At 37.5% G+C, this 11,578-nt stretch overlaps 1 protein-coding gene across 1 annotated transcript; it reads left to right on the top strand.

Moving 5' to 3' along the window:
* Positions 1–5,284: 5,284 nt before the first annotated feature.
* LOC110566720 (olfactory receptor 11G2-like) lies at positions 5,285–6,315 on the top strand. Its single transcript, XM_021664619.2, has one exon. The coding sequence runs from the start codon at positions 5,285–5,287 to the stop codon at positions 6,218–6,220; it is 936 nt and encodes a 311-aa protein (XP_021520294.2). The 3' UTR covers positions 6,221–6,315.
* Positions 6,316–11,578: the final 5,263 nt, after the last annotated feature.

Below are 11,578 nucleotides of genomic sequence, written 5' to 3'. Positions count from 1 at the left end.
ATAAAAAGGATAGTTTTCCTATTCTTTATGCATAATCTGCTTATATAAGACTGTAAAAACCAAAGTTAATATCTAAGTGAATTATTATTGATCAGAGTTAGTTGGGGCCATTTAATTTAGAAAATCATAAAGCCATTTTGTGGCAGTATAACCAGACATAGTCATTCTGCTTTGACATACTCCCAAGTACTGGTTGAGAGAGAAAGAAGGAGGAGAAGGAGGAATAAAAAGGGGAAAAGGAAGAGGAGCCTATTTAATAAACTAGATCTATTAAACTATATACTTACATATTAGACACAGTGTCACTGCACAAAAAAAATCTATATGTTGATGTTCTCTTTTTTAAATTAAATTTTATTTATATATTTATTTATTATAATTTGATCACTTTGTATCCCCTCTGCAGCTCCCTCCCTTGTCTCCTCCCAGTCCCACCCACTATCCCTCTTCTCCCCCTATGCCCTTTCCCTAGTCCCCTGATAAAGTAGGACCTCCTCCCCTTCTCTCTGACCCTAGCCTATGAGGTCTCATCAGGACTGGCTGTATCATTTTCCTCCATGACCTGGCAAGGCTGCACCCACTAGGGGGAGGTGATCGAAGAGCCAGCCACTGAGTTCATGTCAGAGGCAATCTCTGTACCCCTTACTAGGGAACCCACTTGGAAACTGAGCAGCCAATTGCTTTCTTTGAACAGGGGGTCTAGGTTCTCTCCATGCATGGTCCTTAGTTGGGGTATCAGCCTCTGCAGGCCCCCTTGGGCTCAGGTATTTTGGTTCTGTTGTTCTCCTTGTGGAGTTGCTGTCCCCTCCAGGTCTTTCTATCTCCCTCTTCTTCCATAAGCATTTCAGCACTCTGCCCAAAGTTTAGCTATGAGTCTCAGTATCTCCTTTCATAACCTGCTGGGTAGAGTCTTTGAGAGGTCCTCTGTAGAAGGCTCCTGTCCTGTTCCTTGTTTTCTCCTACTTCTGATGTCTATCCTGTTTGCCCTTGTAAATGAGGATTAAGCATCTTCCCTAGGGTCCTCCTTGTTGTTTAGCTTCTTTAGAGCTATAGATTTTAGTGTGTTTATCCTATATTATATGGCTAATATCCACTTCTCAGTGAGTACATATCATATGTGTCGTTCTGCTGCTGGGTTACCTCACTCAAGGATGATCTTTCCTAGTTCCCACCATGTTCTTTTTAGGTAATTAAGAATTAAATATCTTCCAAGGGTACGTATTTAATATTGTACCAACAACTACAGAATACAACTTTCACATAACTGATTTGGGAGCCAGAATTTTGATGATTTATTTTCATAACACAAATTTCTATTTCAGAAAATACCATTGTTGATTTTTTTCTCTCAGCTACATCTACTCTTTTTAATTTATTTTTATTAATCACAGTTTATTCATTTTGTATCCCCCCCGTAGCACCCTCTCCCCTCCCTCTTCCCCACCTGTACCCCTCCTCCAGTCCACTGATAGGAGAGCTCCTCCTCCCCTTTCCTCTGATCCTAGCCTATCAGGTCTCATCAGGAATGGCTGCATTGTCTTTCTCTGTGTCCTGATAAGGCTTCTCCCCCCACAGGGGGGAGGTGATCAAAGAGCAGGCCAATCACTTCTTGTCAGAGACAGTCCCTGTCTCCATTACTATGGAACCCACTTAGACACTGAACTGCCATGGGCTACCTCTATGCAGGGGTTCCAGGCCATCTCCATGAGTGGTCCTTGGCTGGAGTATCAGTCTTAGAAAAGACCCCTGCGCCAAGATTTTTTGGATCTTTGCTCTCTTTGTGGAGCTCCTGTTCTCTCCAGGTCTTACTATCTGCCACTTCTTTCATAAGATTCCCTGCTCTCTGCCCAAACTTTGGCTATGAGTCTCAGTATCTGCTTTGATACCCTGCAGGGTAGAGTCTTTCAGAGGAACTCTGTGGTAGGCTCCTGTCCTGTTCCCTGTTTTCTCTCTCCTCCTATGTCCATCCTCTTTGCCTTTCTGAATGGGGATTCAGCATCTTATCCAGAGTCCTCCTTCTTGATTAACTTCTTTAGGTGTACAGATTTTAGTATATTTAGCCTATATTATATGTCTAATATCCACTTATGAGTGAGTACATACACTATGTGTCTTTCTGCTTCTGGAATACCTCACTCAGGATGATCTTTCCTAGATCCTACAATTTGCCTGCAAATTTCATGATTTCCTTGTTTTTTATTGCTGAGTAATATTCCCTTGTGTAGATGTAACACAATTTCTGTATCCATTCCTCAACTGAGGGGCATCTGGGCTGTTTCTAGCTTCTGGCTATTACAAATAAAGCTGCTACAAAGTCCACATCTGGTGGGAATGTCAACTTGTACAACCACTTTGGTAATCAATCTGGCTCTTTTTCAGACAATTAGGAATAGCACTTTCTCAAGATCCAGCTACACCACTCCTAGGCATTTATCCAAAAGATGCTCAAGTATATATCTATTCTTGATGGTTGTGAAAATGCTTTAACACAAGTAAAATACAGATATTTTTTATAATTAATCTAAATATCTTACTCCCCAAACTGACAGCTTGTGTCATAAGATAACATGAATCAATACATCATAAAATAGTACTCCTCCTAAAGTCTGTGTTCCACAGTCACACTAGGTCACCTGAGAGGTGTGTTCTCTTTCTCTCTCTCTATCCTTTCCATCTCTCTCTTATTGATTCATCTTTTGAATTTTTGTTGGAAGTATCCTACATACAAAATATAGGTGATACCTAATGACTTAGGAACAAGTAACTTCTCAAAAAAAAACTGTTAAACTAATGCCAAGGTTTCATCACAAATCCTTTGGTTTTTAATAGCTGAGTAGTATTCAATTGTGTAAATGTACCACAATTTGTGTATCTATTATTCATTTGAAGGACATGTAAGTTGTTTCCAGATTCTGGCTATTGGAAAATAAAGCTACTAGTTGAGCAAATGTCTCTGTTGTATGGTAGAGCATAGCTTGAGTCTTGAGGTATTGCTAATCCCAATTTTCTGTGAAGTTCTAGATTGATTTCCAAAGTGATTGTACAGTTTGCATTCCCACCAGCAATGAAGGAGGTTTCCCCTTTCGCCACATCCTCTCCAGCATGTATTGTCACTTGAGTTTTTGATCTTAGCCATTCTAATGGGGTAGGATGGAATATCAGAGTCATTTTGATTTGCATTTCCCTGATGACTAAGGATGTTAAACAATTCTTTAAGTGTTTCTTCACCATTTTATTATTTTTCTGTTAAGAATTCTTTGTTTAGCTCTGTACCCCATTTTAATTGGATTATTTGTTTTGTTGGTGTTTAATTTCTTGATTCTTTTTATAGTCTGGATATTAGCCCTCTGTCGGATATAGAATTGGTGAAGATCTTTTCCTAGTCTGTAGGCTATCATTTTGTTCTGTTGACAGTGTCCTTTGCTTTACAGAAGCTTTTCAGTTTCAGGAGGTCCCATTTATTAATTGTTGATCTTACAGCCTGGGCTGTTGATGTTTTGTTCAGAAAGTTGCCTCCTGTGCAAATGAATTCAAGGCTCTTCCTCACTGTTGATTCTAACAGATTTAGTGGTCTGGTTTTAAGTTGAGGTGTTTGATCCACTTGGACTGGAAATCATGAAAGTTGCCTGCAAAATTCATGGAACTAGAACAGATCATCTTTGTGAAGCACCCCAGAACCAGAAAGACACTCATGGTATATACTCACTTATCAGTGGATATTAGCCATACAATATAAGATAAACATACTAAAGTCAGATCTAATGAAGCTAATCCACAAGGAGGACCCTAAGAAGGGTACTTAATTCTCATTCAGAAGGCAATCTGGATAGACACAGGAAGCAACTGAAGAAAGGGAACAGGACAGGAGCCTACCATAGTTGTCCTCTGAAAGACTCCACCAAGCTGGGAATTGAAGCAGATGCAGAGACTCAAGCCAAACTTTGGGCAGAGAGCAGGGAGTCTTATGGAAGAAGGGGGAGACAGAAAGACCAGGAGGGGACAGAAGTTCCACAAAGAGACCAACAAAAGACAACAATGGAGGGGAAACTTCAGAGACTGATACATCAACCAAGAACCATTTATGGAGACGACCTAGACTGCCTGTTCAGATGTAGGCGATAGGCATCTCAGTCTCCATGTGGGTGCCCTAGTAAGGGCAGCATGGATTGTCTCTGACATGAATTAGGTTGCCTGCTTTTTGATCACTTCTCCTTGGGGGGGGGGGCAACCTTACCAGCTCACAAAGAAAGAGGATCCTGGAAGTCTTGATTCAGAAAGTAGGGGAGGAGGACTCTCCCTTTCAGTGGACTAAGGATGTCAATGAAAAAAAAAAATTTAGAGAAAAAAAGAAAAAACAGCTGGTTTAAAACATAATGATGATCTCCATATAGTAAACTTCTCAGAGTGGCTGCAAGTTTTAATGTACACTAAAGTGGTCTCCTAAAACAGTTTGTGGGTAGTTTTCATGGTCTTTTAATGAATATTTTCTGTTCAAAGTGAAACATGTTGATTGTGGCCATCTACTCTGAAAAACAATATTTCCAAGAAGAGAGCCATCCAATGTAACAAAGAAAGAAAAAGAGTTGTTAAGACACTACTTTTGTCATTGTTCAGGCTGAGGTAAAGACCTTTACCCTAAAGAAGGGCATTGACAGAATTCACAGATGCTAATAGTGCTAAAATATCAGTTCAGTGATGAATACTATACATAGACAAATGATAAAAGAGTCATTGATCCTGAAAATAAACCAAAATATTCATCCACAGTAGAACAGTAAAATAAGCCATAAAAATATAATAAAGTTACTACTGAACAAAAGATACCATCCAAAAGACCAACAGGATGATTTCATTTGTGGGAAATCCAAAAACAGGAAAAGCCAAGAACAATTGTTTAGGAATACATAATGAGCTTTAAATGACATTAAATTATAAGGAAAGAGGAAATAGTTATCATTGATGAGTGAATATAACAACAGGATAAGATAGTGTAGGTATTTAGAGCAAAGTGTTCTTGATGATTTACTAAACTATGTGCTTAAATATTATAAACTGTGTCACTCATTGCACAAAAAAATTTCTGTCTTTGTATTGTTGTTCTCTGACATTACCTCTTACAGAGAAAAACTATGCACCACAAGAGGATGCCAGATCAAGAAAAATAGTGACATTTGATATGTAAATGATTGCATTCCTTGAACATGACTTAAAAACACTTTCTGGTTATAATTTCTCTTTGAACTGATATCTGATAATTTCTGGTGCTTTCCCAGGTCACAGACAGATGAAAACCCTCAGCAGCCCCAGCAACTCCAGCACCATCACTGGCTTCATCCTCCTGGGCTTCCCCTGCTCCAGGGAGGGACAGATCTTCCTCTTTGCACTCTTCTCCATTGTCTACCTCCTCACTGTCATGGGAAATGCTTCCATCATCTGTGCTGTGCGCTGGGATCAGAGACTCCACACACCCATGTACCTCCTGCTGGCCAACTTCTCCTTCCTGGAGATCTGGTATGTCACCTCCACAGTCCCCAACATGTTGGCCAACTTCCTCTCTGACACCAAGGTCATCTCCTTCTCTGGATGCTTCCTGCAGTTCTATTTCTTCTTCTCTTTGGGTTCTACAGAATGCTTTTTCCTGGCAGTCATGGCATTTGACCGCTACCTTGCCATCTGCAGGCCTCTACATTATCCTGCTCTCATGACTGGGCACCTTTGCAACATCCTCGTGATCAGTTGCTGGGTGCTTGGATTCCTCTGGTTCCCTGTTCCCATCATCATCATCTCCCAGATGTCCTTCTGTGGCTCCAGGATTATAGACCACTTCCTCTGTGACCCTGGCCCTCTGTTGGCCCTCACTTGCGTAAGGAATTCCCTAGTAGAGTTGACTAGTTCTACTTTAAGTTCCTTGCTTTTATTTATTCCATTTTTCTTCATCATGTGGTCTTATGCTCTAGTTATGAGAGCTGTGTTGAGAGTCCCTTCAGCAGCTGGACGAAAAAAGGCTTTCTCCACTTGTGGGTCACATTTGACTGTGGTTTCTCTTTTTTACGGCTCAGTGATGGTCATGTATGTGAGCCCAACATCTGAGCACACAGCTGGAATGCAGAAGCTTGTGACTCTGTTTTACTCTGTGGTTACTCCCCTTATTAATCCGGTAATATACAGTCTGAGAAACAAAGACATGAAACACGCAATGAAGAAATTAATGAAAATATAAAACTTGCACTCTTGCTTTAAAGGAGAATCTCATCCTGCCTTATTTGTTAAAAAGAAAAGTAAACAGTCACGACCGTCCAGATCTGTACTTCCAAGAACTCCAGAAGCTAAGAGAGCAGCATTGTCTGTTTGAGGCTCGGTTTGTAATGAGAGCTTGTTTCAAAAACAAAACAGAAATAAAAATGAAAAGAAGCTAACTGACTCCACTTGAGAAATGTTCTTTTTTATCATTTCCTAGGATATGTAGGTCTATAAGGGATCACTAGAATGGTCTCCATCTACATGATTATTAATGATAGAACTATCAAGTTTTAGAAGCTTGGTTTTTTGGGGGGAGAATGAAAAAGCAAATCTTCTGCTGACACAGAAAAATCTCTGCAAAAAGGCAGAAGAGAAATAAAACAATTTTGCTTCTGAATAAGCATTAAACCATAATATTTATCACAAACAATTCATTAAATGATTGTAAACATGAAAAAATTATGTATGTTTAAATAGCAATTAGAATACTCTAAGTTGTGTATGTATTATCAAGAGAAAAAATAATTATGCCTCTAAGGGATCTGACAGCACAGTCTGTGGGCAAACATCAACTTATAGTCAGCTGGCAGCTGGGACTACATCTGTATTTGCTAACTGACTTTATACAAAGAAAATATTACACCATTTGTGGCAAGTTAAGATCCTGTCTATATAAATGCTTTGAGGTGAGAGCTCTTTGATAATTTTATCTCAAAGTCTATGGCCCAGAATGAGGACTACAAGTTCTCCAAATTAAACATTGTAAGAGAAGAGAGATAAGAAAGAAGATATGATAAAAAAGTCTCTTCCTTTGCTTTCAATAAAGTCATTTTCTTCTAGTTTCCTTTTCCAGCAATAGCAGACCATAACCACAGAAAACTTAAAGGTTTTTTTACTCCATTTTCCAATAGTAAGTTATTTTATGCCTTTAGTTGAACTTATATTTCTATCCTCCAAATAAGCTGTTTATCACAATAACATTAATAATGAACGAAAGATTAATATCTTTAAAATACATGAATTTCCAGACATTTCAAATAATTCACTGGTAAAATAGAAAAACTTCTAAATATACTAAGTACAACAACAGAAAATATTTAAAAATTTAAAAGTATATTCCATTTTAGTTAAAAGAAGAAAAATAAAACCAGTAAATTTCCACAGAGCTACAGTAACAAAAATAGTATGGCACTGGCACAAATATAAGCATCTAGATGAATGGCACTAGACAGGATCCAGATTTCAACCCCTAAAACCCTACAGTTACTTAATTTAATTCAAAAAGGTCAGAAAAGGAAGTCTCTTCAACAAAAATAATGCTGGAAAAACTGGATTTCCATGTAAGAAAATGAAATTGGATCAAATTTTAAGAATTTATAAAAACCTGTATAATAATCAACTCAAATTATTCAAATACCTTAATATATGACCTCACACTTTGAAACAGAGGGAGACATAAGGAAACACTTCATTTCAGAAATAGAAAATGACATTCAGGGTATGATTTCAAGGGCTCACGAGATAAGAGTTCACAAATGGAATTATATGAAAAAGCTTCATATAATAATTACATCTATGCAAAGGAAATAATAATTACATCTATGTTCATTACAGCACTATGCACAGTAGCCAAGTTATGAAGTCATTCTAGGTGTCTATTAGTAGATAGCTGGATTTTAAAATGTGATGTATATATATGCATATATGAATCATATATACATATATATGAATCCTCTTCAACCATAAGAAAGAATGAAATCATGACATTTTCATGAAAACTGATGGAACTGGGGATCATTTTGTTAAGTAAAATAAGCCAGACTCACAAAGACAAATATCAAATTTTTTAAAATATGCAGAATATAGAAATATATGTGTGAAAACATATATTTAATGTGCAAAACATTAAAGAAGAATAGTATGAGAAAGAAGGTAGCAATCTTAAGGTAAAGGGAAGGAGGAATAAGAGAATGTGATGGAGTATAGAGCTTGAGAGCAGGAGTTGACTACCAACAAGGAGGAGAAGGGACAGCAGTAAGAAGCAGACAAAAGCAAAGTTCAGTGATCTTTGTGTATGCAGATGTCACTGAAAAAAAAATCTATCATCAGTATAATATTGTGTCTTTAGATTTGATTTACACAAGTCTTCCCATCCCTGATTATGTGACCCCAAACTTTAGGCTCTAGCCATGACCTGCCTTGTCCACATTTCACCTACAGGCCCCTCACAGATCATGTCCCAACCTACCTAGTGAGATATCTAACAAAACAGATACTGAGCCAGTATTAATCAGAAACGATGAGAATACCACAACATGATAATAACAAGGGCAATTCAGTAAGGTTGGCACCCCCAATTTTATAATAGAAAAACTTCTAAGATCATTCTGTGGTACCTGATACCAAAAGAAGATGGGTAAGAACACAAGGCATAAAAGAAAAGCACAGATGAAAGTCCTTGCTGATTATTGACTACCCCCTGCCCTGGACTCATGATCCTTTACTTCAAAACTAAAGTTCAAATTGAAAACTTTTACATCTAAGAAATAGTTAAAGCATAGTATCGACACAAAACGAATACACAGAGATTAGTATCTTTTCTTCACAAAAGAAATCCTGATCAGAAAGATGCCAAAAAATAATAATTCCATTTATAATATTCTCCTTCAAAAGTACCAAAGAGGTGAAAGAGCTCACTAATAAAAATTATAAAATAGTGAAAAAAATTGAAGACAATATTATATGAAGAAATAATGTTCCATCTTTATGGATAGGCAAAATTAATGTTTTTAAAATGGTCATATAAAAAAGTGATCTACAGAGTCAATGAAATCTCCATCAAAATTATAATAACATTTTTTCAAATAAATAGCAAAACTAATTCCAAATTTTTATATAGAAATACAAAAACTTAAATTACCTAAGTGGCTGTGAGTAATAAAGAGCAATTCTGGAGAAACCACATTACCTGACTTAAAACGATACTGCAAAGCCATAATAACAAAAACATTACAGCAATTGCAAAAACTAAAGAGACCACTGGAATAGCCTAGAAGACAGAAAAAGTAACTCTGAGGAGCTTCAGCCATCTGATTCTCAACAAAAGAGCAGAAAAATTATGCTGCAGAAAGACAAATGATGCTGGGTGAAGTGGAACATGTCCATACAGAAGAGCGAACTAAATTCCCATTTCTCATTTTTCTCTAAGAGCTCAAGGTGGGTTAGAGACCTGAAATTTCAAGACCAGTAGAGAAAAAAAAAATATGGAAAATATTTCAGTACGTGGTCATGAGAAATGGATTTTTATAAAGGACTCTGATAGCTCAGGTGAAATATCAAGAATTGACAAATTAGCCAAGTGGTGGTGACACACACCTTTAATCCCAGCATTTGGGAGGTAGAGGCAAGCGTATCAATGTGAGTTTGAAGCCAGTCTAGTCTACAAAATGAGTTCCAAAACAGCCAGCACTACACAGAGAAACTCTGTCTTGAAAAAAAATATGTGACAAATTGGATAGCATTGAATTTAAAAATGTTTGCACTGGAACAAAAGCAATCAATAGAATAAAAGCATTCTATAGAACTGAAGAAAAATCCATTTAGACATTCACCTAACAAAAGCTGATTGTCCAGAACTTACAAAAAAGTAAAAAAAAAAAAAAAAAAAGCCACAAAAATTGGATGTGAAGTCAATCAACAAATTATTGTGTCTTGTTTTGTCCCATTTGACTGCCTCTTTTCTGAAGAGGAAACAGAAGGGGAATGGGTTTGAGGAAGATGGTAGTTGGGGGTAGTTGGAAGGAGTGGAGGAAGGTGAAACTGATTAGGATGTATTGTATAAGAGAAGAACCTGTTTTCAATTTAAAAATTAACAATTAAATAGATTTTTTTTCAAAATAAAAGTATAAATGTCCCATAAATATGTGAAAAAAAAATGTTTGCCTAGAACCCCTGCTCGGATATAGCCCATGGTAGCTCAGTATCCAAGTGGGTTCCCTAGTAAGGGAAACAGGGACTATTTCTGACATGAACTCAACGGCTGGCTCTTTGACCCCCCCTTCCCCAGAGGGAGGAGCAGTCCTGCTAGGCCACAGACGAGGACATTGCAGCCAATCCTGAAGAGACCTGTTAAGCTAGGGTCAGATGGAAGGGGAGAAGGATCTCCCCTATCAGTGGACTTGGAAAGGGGCAAGGAGGAGATGGGGGAGGGAGGGAGGGATTGGGAGGAAATGAGGGAGGGGGCTACGGCTGGGATACAAAGTAAATAACCTGTGATTAATATAAAAAATAAAAATCATTATTAAAAAATGTATGATTCTTTTAGCCCTTGGGAAATGAAAAGCAAACTATACTGAAATTTCATCTCACCACAGTCAGAATGACTATCATCAAGAACACACACACACACACACACATACACACAAACATCAAATGTGTGAGTGAAGGACATATCACAATACTCATGTGGGGGTCAAAAGACAAATTATGGGACTTGATTCAGTCTTCCATTGTAGGTTCTAGGGACCAGGTTCAGGTCATTAGTTTGCATGTCAACTTCTTTTATCTGCTGAGTAGCCTTCTTGATGCAACCTTGATTTTTCTTTTAAGTCAGTGTCTTTTTCTGTAGATTAGGAACAGCTAATTAGACTGGCTGGACAGTGAGGGCCCCAGGACCCACTTACCTTTACCTCTCCAGTGCTGAAATTACAGGAATGCTGGACCATGCCTAGCAGACTGAACTCAGGTTCTCATGCCTGCACTTTATTAACTGAGCAATCCTTCTAGCCTCCCATAAAAATAACATGTATTCATTGAAAATAATTATGGTTTATCATATATTTATATTATATTTATATAGCTGTATCTATTTCTTGGGCCTTTTTTTCAGACACCTTTCCTTCTGTTTGTTTGTTTTGTCTTATTCCAGTGTGTTATTTTTGTTTTATCTTATTATTTTGCTTTATTTTATTATCATCTCTTAGAAGCCTTGTTTGTCCTCTGAGAGACAGAAGTGGGTGGATTCAGAAAGGAGAGGAAGTGGGGAGAAACTGGAAGTAGAGGGAGGGGAAACCATAGTCAGGATATATTATGTATGAAAAAACTACTTTTAATTTTAAAAACTTAAAATCTTTTTGAAAAAATGAAAGCATTCCCACTAAAATTAGGAACAAAACAAAAAAATTCACCCTATCACCTGTTTAAATACGGTTTTGATATTGCAGCTAGAGCAATGATACAAGAAGATAAAGAGGAAACAAAGAGAAATGGGATAAGTCAAGTATCTTTATTTTTAGATAATATGGTCCTATACATTAAAGGCCTTAAACATTTTTTCCAG

The sequence above is a fragment of the Meriones unguiculatus genome, chromosome 9, assembly GCF_030254825.1.
Source record: "Meriones unguiculatus strain TT.TT164.6M chromosome 9, Bangor_MerUng_6.1, whole genome shotgun sequence".
In the NCBI taxonomy this organism is placed as follows: Eukaryota; Metazoa; Chordata; class Mammalia; order Rodentia; family Muridae; genus Meriones; species Meriones unguiculatus.
Note: the sequence above shows the minus strand (reverse complement) of the source record. Positions and strands in the feature narration are given on the sequence as shown.